The following is a 14,496-nucleotide window of genomic DNA, read 5'->3' on the forward strand; positions in this document are numbered from 1 at the left end:
TTGTTAGGTTTAATTTTACAATTTAACGAAAATGGCAACCGAACTCGAACTGAAATAAATTTGATTCAGTTTGATTTTTACAAATTCGATTCATTTTTTTTATTTGATTTTTTTTATTTTGAAGATCAAAATAATGGACATTGACAAACATCTTTTGAAGTGAGACGGAATAAAATGAAAACGACGACTATGACTAGATGACGACTAGACGACGTTGAGGATCAGAGTAATTGAGTAAAAGAAACTATAGAGGCGTTAATGGATGGTTATAAGGCATCTGGGGTAGCGGGTGTGGGATAGTCAAGAGATAGGGGTTGAAGTGTTGGGTGGGTGTGAGGACGCGATAAATATATAGAACATTATTTATAGAATTTTTATTTATTTAATTTTATTAAAAAGTCATTTTTTCAGTTTTTAAAAAACTTATTTTTTAGAGAAAATATTTTTAAAAAGTTTTATCCAATTTAACATGAGGAAGAGAAATCAAAAAATGTTTTCCTCATTCCTCCCTACAAACACACCCTTAGAAGTAACTCATGGATTTTACCTTATGACAGGGGCGGATCCTCGTGGTATTTAGGGTCATCCGAATTCCTTCGGTAAAAAATTACTTTGTATATATAACGTAGAAAATTTATATTTATGTATATATATTAATTTTGAACCACTTAAAGACAAGGTTATTAGATAGCCCAGTGATTCTACAATAAAGGCTTCTTTTTTGAAAAGGACGCACTTTTTTTGCATCTTACTATAATAATAAAAAAAAAAGATGCATGTACAGCTACTATACCTTGAAATTATATTTTATTGATGTATTCACATATTTATATTTTTATTTTTTTGACCCCCCTAAATAAATTTCTGGATCTGCCACTGCCTTCAAATACTACTTTATGTAAATTCATAAAAAAATTGATACACCAATTTAAAATATACTATTACTATTTAATAACATTAATTATAAGAGATATTTGATCAAGTTATCTATGTCTCTTTTGTAAATGTGTAATTAATGACATGCTTTTGAAGTAGGAACTTCTTCTAGAGCTTCCTTGAAATATTTGAAATTCTTAATTTTGTTGGGAACTTTGACCTTTTGGACCAGGAATTTAATGTAACATTTACACTTAAGAAAACAAAAAAAGAAAAAAAGAAAAAAAAAAAAACGTGATTATTCTATAAAGTTATACTACGAAATTAAAGGTTTTTAAGTGAAAGTAAGTTAGTGTTGCAAAATGAACAAAAAATTAATGGTAGTAGTTATTTAGATCTAAGATGTTGATCGATTAAAACAACAACAAAGTAAATTTCAATAATATAATGAAATTTCTTCTCGAGCTCCCTCTCTTTTCTCTCTTCTCCTCTCCCTCTCTCTTACACTCGTTGCCTCTTCCCTTTCTCCTTTTGTTTCTCTCTTGACTAATTTTCTAAATTACATTGTTTGAAATTTATACAGATAGATTCCTAGAATTTTCTATTATATAAAAGTTTAAAAGTGTATTAGTTGATACTATTTTATTCAATTATATTCCTCGATATAAATATAGTCGCGGATACGAATTAATCGTATTCATAATACAATTATATCATGTATTCATCCTGTCTCTCATCTCTCACCTCTCTCTCCCAAATCTCGCTAGTTTATCTTCCCTTTCGTCTCTCACCTCCCTCTCTCAAATCTCGCTTGTATATCTTTCCTTTCTCGAATCTACTCACCTCCCCCCACCCCCCAAATTTCACTCACCTCTCTCCTCCTCCTTTTACCTTGTAACTATAACAACATACCCATTGTATTTCCACCTAGTGGGTATGGGAAAATGTTTTTTTTTTGGGGGGACCATGATAACTAGTCTAAAAAACACATAGGCCCAATAGATAAATCTGCATCCTTCAGCCTAAAACTTGGGCCCTTCGACTCTACATACTACTTAGGCCTTTTAGGATCCAAATTAAACTCCCTTCACTCTGAGTCTGCCGGCTTCCGCCTTTCGCCGCCGTTTCCGCCGCCTGCCGCTGCTCGTCCGTCTTCCTCATTGTCCAGGTAAATTCCTTAATTGGAAATTAAGAACAATCTGTTGAATTTTTTCAACTTAATAAGAACTGAATTATATACACGCTATAATTGAATCCATACTAGCTCGAAGCGTGATGATTAAATGTATATTTCTATGTATTTGAAGCTTTTGAACTCAATGTTCTTATATTAAATGTATAATTATCAATCACATTTTATTTTTTTTAGTTTTTGATAATCGTGGTGTCACCTCGACTAATTTCATCGGATACCTTCTACCATTTGACTGAACCATAGCATAAAAATAAGATGTTGATAGTTACTTGTTAGGTTAAATAGGTTTCCTTCTGCTGAATGTTTTCGTTGATCTTAAAGTTGTGTGTAGGCTGTAACTGTACTTTGAGATAGAAGGAAGGTGTTTAAGCTATGAAAAAATCATTCAGCTTGTAAGTCTTTGTAGGCTAACATATTTTTATGTTTCCTTGTTCCGGGCGGACGAAAGTAGAAACTTTGAGTATCGTCTCTTTACAAGAAAATAGTGATAATTACAAATGTGACATGAGTAATGTGGCATTTGGAATACTATTTGTATTTTATTCATGACAGATATTATTGTAGGGTATATGGTTTAGTTTGATTCGTTTCTGGTGCATGTGATACTACAAGATAACATACCAGTGTGATCCTAAAGTGGAGTTCTGGGAGATAGGATGTATGTAGACCTTCTTTTCGGGGTAGAGAGGCAAAACTTGTTGGATCATAAAAGTTAGGAGATCAGTATCATTTCATTTTGTTTGTCTAATGTCGTCATTAACAGTTTGATGCTCTCTCCATTGGTATATTGGAATTGCATAATACAATAAGTAAGAGAAATAGCCAAATCCCCCCACTCCCCTCTCCACCCAAAACCTATTTCCGGATTCCTTACGTGGAAAAGTGAATGCATTTTTACCCTCTCAAAGAGAATGAGCGCCAAAAACAAATATTAAAACTTTATTTTCAATATTTCTTTGCAACAAATATATGTATTTTTAATTATTCTTTTCCTTATTTATTTTCCTTCTTCTTCATAGCAACATAGACCAAATCTCTCCACCCCTCCCCATCCTTAAGCCGTTGTCACTGCCTTGCCACCATCATGTCCACCGGATTCACCATCGAATTTCAGGATTCCTCTTGATTCTTGAATATTGATTCTTCAACTTGCATGGAATTAGGAAATTTTGACAAACAACTCTTTATTGATATTATTGGAGCTGTTAATCATCCATTACATGCCAACCCACTAGGCCAATTGAGTTGGCTATTCTTATCTTGGTTCTTCGGAGTCCCAATTTGACAATTTAATCCAAATCCAGAAAGAATTTCGGATTTTTGAGGAAACTCGAATGTGATTTTGAGAATGAAAATGGAAATGGAAAGATCAATGTCTCGGCTTAGATAGTAGTATCCATTGTTATGTATTCATTGCCTCAATTTGAGTAATTTGACAGATGCATCCATCTAAATGATTTTAGTACCAATCAAATGGTGGATGAAGTAGATAGGAATCAAAATCCTTGCCGGACTTTTCCTCTTCAAAATTGTGCCGTGGCCATCGACGATGACGTGGAACACTCGGCCGGTTCCATCTTCCATGAGATTTCTGTTGTAGCAAGTGAATGATGATAGAAATTATAAACACAATTGTTTGGATGACCGATTTGCCAGCGATTAAACTCAGGTTTTTCGGAATGTCAAAAGGTTTAAGACTTGGTAGTATTGGTAGTAGGAAAGGGGTAGTGCTAGGTGATTGGTGGACTTTTGGTGTTTGCAGTGATGGTGAAAGTACTTTTGATGTTTGTAGGGATGGTGAGAATATAGGAGAAAAGGGTAAAGAATAATATAAAATTGAAACAAAACATTTTAATGAAATTTCCACATGTCAAAGACGTGAATTTCACCGATAAACATAGAGCAAATGAAGTAATAACATAACTAGTATAATTCCACAAGTGGATCCAGAGAGGGTAGGATGTAAGCAGACTTCACCTCTAACTTTGTGGGGTAGTGAGGTTGTTTCTGATATACCTTTGGTTCAAAGGAAATATTCAAGATTGCAAGAATAATATGACAGCGAAATAACAATATACAGAGCAAATGAAGCAACATGTAGTAATACACATTCAACGAATAAGAGACTACATGAGTATTAAATAGCCCCCTATGTCTCCCACATGAAGTGCTACAACACTCTACTAATTACTAGTCTTCTATCCTAATCATCGACTTTCAAACCTTCCTACCTAGGGTCATATCCTTAGTAAGCTTAAGCATAAGTTACCATTTAATCACCTCACAGTGAAATAGCCTTTCCATGAGAAATCTTTGAAACAGGGAGTCTATCGGAAACAACCTCTCTACCTCACCTTTGAGGTAGAGGTAAGGTCTGCATGCACTCTACCTTCCCTAGCCCCACTTTGTGGGACTACACTGGGTATGTTGGTGGTGTTGTAGAAGAAATGAACTGCTTAAAATCATGGTGAGAATTTTGATGCCCCAAAAAGCAAGTATCACGACAAAACTGAGCAGTCACATAACACTAAAAAGGATCACAACCTACTCTAATGATAAATACACATGTGACATGGGCATCTTCTCTGTTTCTTGAATAACTTTTCTTCTAGTTTAAATATACATTATATATCTTCTCTTCATATTGTTTATCATAAACTTGTCTTTTATACTTTGGACCCCTCTGACTTTCAAAATTGTTGCTTTTTATGTATTTCAGCTGGTAAAGCCCAAAATTGTAGCTTATGCTTGGACCAAACTACAAATTAGTTTAAGGTGCTCCCATCAGCAATATACTATTGCAGAGTGAGTGCTGACTCAATGCCGAGAGAAGTCACTATTTTTGGTTGAACCAAAAAACCCTCAAAACTTCCTTTTGGAAGTCCTTTGGCTCCATCTTTTTTTTCTTTTGGAGAAGAGTCCTTTGGCTCCATCTTAATGTTATTATTATTGGGATAGATAATAAAAGAGCATTATTTTTTTTTTTTGAAAGAGGCAACTTATAAAAGAGCATTATTTTTGTGAAATCAGATGTCGACAGCAACATACCCGCCGCCACCGCCATATTACAGGCTGTACAAGGACTATCTTCAAGACCCCAAGTCTGCTCCGGAACCTCCACCTCCCATTGAGGGGACCTATGTCCTCTTTGGTAGCAACTACACTGTAAAGCTTCTCACCTGTTCCCCACTCCCTTTTTAAATTCTCCTTTCCCCAAAGGAAGGAGGTAAAATTCATGATACCCAATTGCTTACTTGTGCTTAATTTGGGTGTATGAATGTATAAGGTGTATTTGAGGCCTATGCAAGGTTCTGGGTAGCTCTTTTCTTCAGAAGATTTGGGTTTTATCTTATTGAATTACACTCTCAGTTTCTTCACGTTGATATACTATATTGCTTTTGGGGTAAAGATATGGAATTAATTCAATGTGCGCATAAAAAGTACAAAAGAGTATAGGGGGAAATGTCTGATGCTAATATGAGGTTCAGTAAGATATTCAATTGGCAATGACTTGGATTTTATGTATTATGAAATATGAATGAGGTTTCCATTAACACTCTCACCTTTATCTTATGCTATCTTGAATTGGAATGCATGTTTATCAAGAATAATTTTTCTGGTCACTCCTCTGTGTGCTGGTCTTTTGTGAATTTTGTTTAGCAGTTGCATAGCTGAAAATAAGTGGTTCGTTGTGGTTTGTATTAGATGACATGTACAAATTTGCTCAGTATTGTTTTTGCTATTATCATATGTGCAGACCGATGATGCACTCCCAAATTTGGAAGAGCAGGGTGTGCGTCAATTATACCCAAAAGGGCCTAATGTTGGTAATGTTTGCAGTTATTTAAAAAGCCGTATTTGGTCCTATTTTGATTCTAACGTGTATGTAATATGCATATTTTAAAAAAATATGTTTATGCTTAAAAGAATTTAAGAATGTGGATACACTCATTCAAGAATGTGGATATATATCCTCCTGCATTTTAGATATGAGTCTGCATGGAGCACAACGCTCGTTTTTATTTCCTTTCTAGTAAGTTCCAAGTAAAGTCTTTAGGAAACAGCCTCTCTAGCTCCACGAGGTAGTGGTAAGGTTTGCGTGCACTCTACCCTCCTTAGACCTCACTTGTGGGATTTCACTGGGTATGTTGTTGTTGTAAGTTCCAAGTAAATATCCTCTACAAGGTTAATCTATATTTCTATCCTTTCTGTTCTCTTTCCCGAGCCAGTTCCAGAACAAAGAATTGGAAAATCCAATGAGAACTTCATGTTCTCTAGAAACTGCTTCTTGATTTTGTGTCCGGGATCTAGGATGTCATGTCGGATATTGCGATAGTTATAAGGTTAGAGCCCTTTTGGTTATCCAAGTTCTTAGACAAAGGATAAGCAATCAAGTATCCTGCACATTGCAGAAGTTTGTTACAGAATCAATTCCATAGTTGAAAGGTTGTACCATGATGTCCCCTGTTATTGGGTAAGTGTAGGTACTTTTTGTCACTTGTCAGAAAAGTATTATATTCTTATTCTGCTAAGTCATGTTACAGATTTCAAGAAAGAACTAAGAGCACTTAACAGAGAATTGCAACTACATATATTGGAGCTTGCTGATGTTCTTGTAGAACGCCCTTCACAATATGCCAGGAGAGTGGAAGAGATATCTCTGATATTCAAGAACTTGCACCACCTACTCAATTCTCTGCGTCCGCACCAGGTGATCAACTGGTGAATCTTAGTGTTCAAATATTTCCTGGTTTTAGCATTGTAGAAAAATAGATGATCTCAATTATCATACCTTCCTTTCTTTCTCACAGGCTCGAGCCACACTTATCCATATTCTAGAACTTCAGATACAACGACGTAAACAAGCGATAGAGGATATCAAGCGGTATGATGTGGTTTGCACGCTCTTTTTATCATATATATTTAACTTCTTCCTTCATTAGATTTAGATGAAAACTAGGGGTGTTCATTATCTGAGTTCATAGCTTTGCTGCAACTAAAAAATTGTAAGTGAAAGAAACCAGTTTACCTATAAGCTGCTTCTGTCACTTTGAGTTTTGCAGATTATATATGTAATACTATATCAAACTACCTATCAAATAGAAAAGAAATATGTATTTACTGTTACTTTAATAATGTACATAAATTAACACATTATAGGAGTTGAGGCAGACTGTTCAATTCTTAGTCTTATCTTTTTATCCTGGATAATTTGATTTAAGTCCTGATTTTGGTTTCTATTTGCTTGTATAGGAGAAGGGAAGAAGCTCAGAAGCTTCTAAAGGAGGCACTTGGTACCCTTGAGGGACAGTAGCTTGCTCTTTAAACTCTACACACAGCTGGCACAGTAAACTTGACAAATTTCTTGACAATTAGTGTCCAGAATGCCTTGAAATTTGCCGTATAGAAGTCATTCAGTCGTAGTGTGAAATTTTCTTTATTCACTTCCTTGAAATTCACATAGTGACAAAGCTCCGATGTGGCAAGTAACATGTTAGAATCCGGTGTTTCAGTCCTTGAGGCAATATTCACCTATGTTCTGCTGATGTATGGTTCAATTACAGGCACCATCCGTTTCGTCTTTTGTTAATTCTCTTGTTGCAGACCATGTACATGACGATAGTTGTGGAATGTTATCAGCTACGGAAGCTGTTGAAAAAGCACTCCAGGACTGAGTGACTCGATTTGATGGCAAGGAAAGGGTGTTGTATACTACGGCAGAAACTAGACATTCTGCAGCATTGCAATTCCTTCACAGCTTCGCCTTTGCTTTCCCATATCAAATTGTGGTGTTTATGAATTTAGTTTCTTCATTATTATGCAAGTTGAAGGAAGAGGAATCAAATAAATGGTCAAAAACCAGAGGATATGAAAAGCTTTTGGAAGTCGAACAATCAATACAACTGCACTGAATTTGGAGGTCCAAATGCAAAAACTCTTTTTAACTGTTTTTGTGGTGGGACTATACTGGATATGTTGTTGTATGCTTGGCCCCTTTGGGCACCAAAACACTCCGAATAGCTAGGACATTCCTATGACATTAAAGATGATATGCTTGAACAATCAGATGAATCTACATACCCGGTAGATCAGCTAACATCACAAATCTATTGGCATTCCACGGATACCCTTAGACAAAAACCAGATTAACTGGGGCCAATTCTTAGAAAATTCAACAGTTTCGCGACAAACTAAAAGACAAGGTTTAAGAATTCAAAAAGGAAATAGGAAAAAGAACATGTCATTTGAAAGAAAATTTGTACAAGGATATTAACAGGTCCAAGAAGCAGATCTTTTCATGGTAGGCTTCATCTGTTTATCTTCTTCAAGTGCTATCATTCCCAAGTGAGATGGATCTTCCAGCATCATTCTAGCTACCAAGTAACCTGCAATGGACCATGTCTGGAACTTACGGGCCTGCTTTCCAATAAATCGACCAAGCTTTCCATCATAATACTCCGGCCAGCTATCTTTTAGTAAACGTGATTCAGCTAGTTCAATGGCCCGTCGTGCTATTAGGGGTCGACCAGTCTTAACAGCTGCTGCAGTAAGGAGCCACAGAAGAACTAGACACAACCACACAAATTGGTATTAGCATAAACTACAAAATAACACAGTAGAGAAAATGAATAGTACTCCCTCTATTTCATTATATGTGAAGGTGCGACTGAGCACAGAGTTGGAACACGTGATCTTAAAGGTGTCATGACGCTTTTCGTGGCTATAAAAGCACGTCATTAAGGGTAAACGGGAGCCAACATTAAATTGTTTCTAAATATAATAAGGCATCACTCTTTTTGGAATACACTAAAAAAGGCAAGATTGACGCAAAAAATGGAACATAGGGAGAACTATTAAGCTACAAAACAACTCGACAAAAATATACGCCATCATGACACGAGATGAAATAGGAATCTACTATTAAATAGATTAAAGTACTTTTGGGCGTCGAATGTTTAGGAAGAAAATCTAACCTGGCCAAGATCCACCATTGTGGTAACTCCAACTAGTGTTTTTAGGATCACATCCTGTTACAATTCTCCATTCATGACCTTCCATAGCGGGATAACAAATTTTCAGCGGCATTTCTCCAACTAGCTCTTGCCATCTTGATTCAAGGAGATCCATTATGGCAGAAGCTTGCTCAGGTGTAGCCAAAGACGACAAGATTGCAATACAGTTACCCAAACAAAACCAACGGAAGTCCATGTGAGCAGGACTAACATTTCCGATGAAGTAACCACCACGACTTGGCATGAAATCGAAAACCCACTCTGGGAGGGAATCTGGCATCACATTAAACTTGTTTACGGCAGTATGAGAGTACTCTTCCGTTTTGTACCGGTATATATCATTCAGTTGTTTTATGTCGAGCCAAAAGTAACTTCTCATGTGATAGCTCAAAGCATGAAGGCGTTTAATTATTGCATCACAACACTCTCGGTTTTCTTCGTCGTGTTTGAGGAGAAGCAGGGCACATCTCAAGGCCATAAAGAAAAGTGCTTGTATTTCAATAGGATAACCGTAGACACCCTGGGAACAATATGAAACGAAATACTTTTAATGTGTGACTTGTGAGTAGTGGAATTTTTAAAGGAAGTTGGACTGCAATAATAAAAAATTTTAAGATGTACAAAAATGACACTGATAGTTTTTTTCTCATGATCAATCCATTGAACTGAGGAAAAAGGAATATGACAAAAAGTACAAGATGAAAACCTTGAAAATAGGAGAAACAAGAAAACAAAAGCAGACTTCTTATCGAAGTAAAATGAACACACTTTAGTTAAGTAAGAAGACGTTCAACGGTTCATACTTTTAGACAACTATGGGAGATTAAATTCGGACACGTCTGAAGCTCGAGCAGACAACCAAATGGTAACTTGAATCAGTCAAACCTCCTTCTTTGGCTTAAATTACATGCCAACAATTAAGAGATTACAACAAACATGACTGCCTTCATAGATGTATGAAATAAATCACAACTGTCACTGCAACATGAGAACAACTACCTTTAGCAGCAACGTTCTACCTATTTCTTAATTTCTAGCAAAGGATGTGACTATCTCAGCAGAAGTCACGTTCGAACCCTAACTTAGCCTAAGTCAGAATCAGAATCAATGTCATTATGTAACAAGAAATAGAAAATCAAGCACATAATAAGTCTGTAGGAAAACCAAATTTTGACAGATTATATATAGACGTTTGATAAATTATAGACATTCTAAAAGTAACAGTTGATATATATCTTAAATCAAGAATAAGAAGAACTGAAAAATCACTGTCATTATGTAATAATAAAGTAGAAAATCAAGCATGAAATATGTCTGCATCTTACTGACTAAGAATTTTGACAGGTCCTATAGGTGTTTGTTAAATAATGCATTTCAAAAGATAACAGATAATAGATATAACCACGTGTTTGACATAAAGTAACAGAATCATAGATAATAAGCAGAATATAAGACAGGCCCATAAGTCTGATCTAGTTAAAATAAAAACGATAAAGAGTGGATAGTACATCAGACTGACCATTCTGCGATCAATCATAGAACATCCATCAGCACACAGAAGGGTCGGAAATGTATCAAAACCTTCAGAAAGACATAATTCAAGAATTAGCCTTATACCCCTTTGGCATTCTGGCATCTCAGCCAAAGAAGTGTCCCCTGTAGACTTTGTGTATGCACGAAGTAGTATAATCCACCAAAAGCCAGAATCAACAGGAGCAACTCTACCAATAGCACTTTCACCAAAATCTGCAGTTATGGTCTCATAGTTCCTAACAGGGTCATGGGATACTTTAAAACTTGCAGGCATAACTCCATCCCCCAACTTGAACTGGTCTATCTTCTTCTCCCGAGATTGGAGGCGCAAAGTTTTCAAAAGAAAGTTTTTTACTATATCAGGTTCACCATTCATCAAGAATGCCAAAGCACTAGGGACAAAATCTCTGACAAAAACCTGCCAAACTTTTAAGTCAGAATTGCAAGCAGAATGGTTGTCATATACATAGAGAAAGACAACTATGAACGAATTTCAGTTGGAGTTTTAAGCATGCAGAAGTAATATACACAGCAGAAAGCTGGTTTTAACATTGGAGAACATCTAGAATCTGGTTTTAGACTGCAGTTACTATTCTTTAATTTAACATTTGAATTCTAGTAAAATGATAAATTATGTTCATATTTATTTAGGAGCTTCTGCATCAAATCTTTTATACATTCATATTGCTTGATAAAGGTCATCTCTTAAACTTCCACGTGTAGGCGACGGAGTAGCTTTTCGGATCATGTTGAATTAAAACTGTCAAAGACAATCTTTCCTTACTCGTGTACCAAGACCAGAAAAGAAACAAATAAAACTAACAAAAATGAAAAATAACACTATCATGGCAATTCATGCTTAAATTAAAGTGAAAGAGTTCTAGTCTGGTACGGCTTGACTTAAATTATTTGACACAGGATACAAGTAATATACATAAAGGACAAACTCAGAAAAGGTATACGATGGGGGTTTAACCACGCTGTACATAGACTTCCAAATGTATAGGTGCTTGAATGGGGGATACTACAGTGATCAAAGAGAATGGACGAAAGTTCTCTTAGACGATGTACAAACAAACAATGGAACAAGTATTCATTCTAGAAAGTCCTAATTTGCCTTGAAACAAATCGACTGAACTGAATGAAATGGGTATACATGATTTCTATAGTCGACTTGAACTAGTTTGGGATTGATGACTAGTTAATTATATAACTGATATGGGACTATAATTTTAGTCAATGATTATGTGAGATTCTAACGCCACCTCATTTTGCATTTCCTTGGCCAAATGATAAATCACTATCTCTACATAAGTTTTCATGATAACTATAGTGTGGACATAACAATTCAACATTTTTTGTTTATTACGTAAAGAAACATCTAGTACAACTTTTTAGAGGACACTCGTCAAAACAAGTTCCACTGAAGCACATAATCGACCTGTTTCAAGGGATATTAAATTGCAATAAAAACATAACGACAAACTTGAGTCAACCTAAGAGCTAGAACAGTACGCATTATACCTGGTCATAGTTAAGTTCCTCAGCAGAATTATCTATAGCAGCAATAGTTCCCACAGGTTGATCTCGGAAGTTAACAATAGAACGCCTCAAAGCTTCCCATGCTTCGCCTATTATAGGATGTGGCTCAAATCCGAAGGTTGATCTGGGAGTGTTTATTCCAGACCACCTTCCTGGCGAATACACTCCAACCATATTATCAAAAACACGAGAAGAGTTCTCCGAATTTTTGTACACCTGGCGTGGGGGTGAATGAGTCATCGACATTTCGCTGAAAGATCTTTCATCGAATGACCTCTTCCTTTCTATATTAACCTGTCTTGGTCTTTCCAGCAATCTAGCCAAATCTTCCTCAATTTCAAACAACGATGGAGTAGCTTCAACGTGTCTTACATTCCCATTTTGAGACACATCCACAGGGCTAGGCATCTTTCGATACTTCCAAAAGTACTACACGACAAGAAATCGAATCCAAAGATCTGCATATCACCAATAAAACAATTTTAACTTTTAAGATTTCCACATAACAGGAGCTTAGTAAACTCAAAGCTACGTTGCTCCGACTCCTCAAAAACATCAACAAGTGATATCTCCGATCCTCCAAAAGTAGTGCATTTTTCGGAGGATCCAAAGCGATACAACAACATTTTTCAAGAATCCGAACAACATTGAACCAAAAATGATATAACAAAAAATACAATCAACTTATAACAAGTAGTGCAATTAATGTCTCTTAAACTAGAAACACATTAAATTAAAAAATACACCAGATCAGAAAATCATCAATCAATCAACATTCTCTTAATTTTTAATTTTTTAGAGTAATTTTTTGCTGCAGCCTTACAAGCGATATTCCCTAGAAATTTAACTGTTTTAAGTCAACTTGAACAAAATTAAAGCAAGTTCATTGTACATAACTTTAATTAATTAGTCATAAATCATTTACTTAATCAAACAATCTAAGTCAAAACATTCAACTCCTATTAGATCTTTTTACCTAAATCAATTTATTCATTATTTTTAATTCTCACTTTGATCAATACACAGTGAATCACTCAATCCAGCAAAATACTAAACCAGCTGAAACAAACTCACAACCGAAAAATCTCAAATGCGGCAACCTTAATATCATCGAAATACAAAATACAAAATAAAATTGAACAAAAAAAAAAAAAAACCTAGGAGCTGGTAAAAACAACCTCAAAGATGTCGGCGGATTCGGGGAAGTCCAGTGAGATCTAAGGTTTTTTCCGATGAAGGCAACAACCGATGAACTACCAGAAAGACTTTGGAAACATAATGGGGCTTTGCTTATATAGTATGTTGGAACTGTGTAAGAGAGAAACCGGGAAATGAAGGTCAAAAGAGTAGTTGACTGGATATACCGGTAAGATATTGTGCTTGTGACGTATGCGGTGGTAACTGGTGACTGACACGTAAGATTTTCTGGGAATTTCCGATTAGTTGTTCTGAAGGAAAATTATTCGAGCTAGCTTTGTCTAAAAATGGATTATTATTATTATAGTTGTAAATAGTGATTAAGGGAAAGTGTTGTTGTTGTTGTTAACGATAATTACGATCTTAAGTAGGATTAGTGATAACGATTATTCCCATATCCTCGCAACCTAGTAAGTAGTATATCTCACGGTTGGTTTGGTAGGATTTATTACAGAATACATATATTATATTAGTCATGATAATATAAAAACATAATTTTTCTTAATATATTAAATCAAATCGTGAGTATGAAATAATTTCACGATTACGGTAGTTTGCACATCTTGATCAAATCTATGGATATGTACTAAGTACTATCTTTCACCAATATAAATATCAAATAATTTTATTCACCAAAACTTAAAACTATTTTTAATATTGAAGTAAAATTTAAAACCCTGCCTTTTATTAATACCTTTAGTTCAAGAAGAATGAAATTACTAATGTCAAGGGAGTTGGAACAAAAAAATTAACAGTAATTTGTTAAACGTTTATGGAAGAAATTGACTATGGAATTTTGTAATTTAAAACATTCTTTAATGTAGTTTCTAAGTTTCTAACTTAGGTTAAAATTTGTTGACATTGATGTTTAATTCATGCAGGTCAAAGGTTAGATATGTATTAATTAGCGGCAAGTTAAACCAAATCGAAGAATCAAATCAAACTGAGAAAAAAAATTGACTTATGGTTTGGTTTGGTTGGTTTGATGTTTGAAAAAAAAAATGATCATTCTTGATTTGGTCTGATGTTAACAAAAAAAAATAAGTCAAACTGAACCCAAATCAAAACATATATATATATGTGTATATATATGCATATATATAATTTAACTTTTTACACATAAAATATTAATTATAATCT

General features: G+C 35.1%; 2 protein-coding genes across 3 annotated transcripts; one reads left to right on the forward strand and one right to left on the reverse strand.

Annotated features, from left to right (window-relative positions):
* Positions 1–1,388: 1,388 nt before the first annotated feature.
* On the forward strand, positions 1,389–7,661 carry LOC107866901 (mediator of RNA polymerase II transcription subunit 7a). 2 transcript variants are annotated; one of them, XM_016712920.2, is made up of 7 exons: positions 1,389–2,044; positions 4,791–4,876; positions 5,102–5,236; positions 5,829–5,898; positions 6,616–6,782; positions 6,883–6,956; positions 7,325–7,661. In XM_016712920.2, exons 3-7 carry the CDS (start codon positions 5,102–5,104, stop codon positions 7,383–7,385), a joined length of 507 nt encoding a protein of 168 aa, XP_016568406.1. In that variant the 5' UTR covers positions 1,389–2,044; positions 4,791–4,876; the 3' UTR covers positions 7,386–7,661. The 2 variants fall into 2 exon arrangements, with proteins under 2 accessions (XP_016568406.1, XP_016568407.1); XM_016712921.2 differs by having other exon boundaries at positions 1,586–2,044; positions 4,791–4,916.
* A 497-nt stretch (positions 7,662–8,158) lies between these two features.
* Positions 8,159–13,793, reverse strand: LOC107866900 (probable alkaline/neutral invertase B). Its single transcript, XM_016712919.2, has 5 exons — positions 13,338–13,793; positions 12,142–12,617; positions 10,604–11,035; positions 9,046–9,604; positions 8,159–8,637 (listed from the first exon to the last, which is right to left on the reverse strand). The coding sequence occupies exons 2-5, from the start codon at positions 12,565–12,567 to the stop codon at positions 8,342–8,344; spliced, it is 1,713 nt and encodes a 570-aa protein (XP_016568405.1). The 5' UTR covers positions 12,568–12,617; positions 13,338–13,793; the 3' UTR covers positions 8,159–8,341.
* Positions 13,794–14,496: the final 703 nt, after the last annotated feature.

Source organism: Capsicum annuum, chromosome 4 (assembly GCF_002878395.1).
Source record: "Capsicum annuum cultivar UCD-10X-F1 chromosome 4, UCD10Xv1.1, whole genome shotgun sequence".
Classification (NCBI taxonomy): Eukaryota; Viridiplantae; Streptophyta; class Magnoliopsida; order Solanales; family Solanaceae; genus Capsicum; species Capsicum annuum.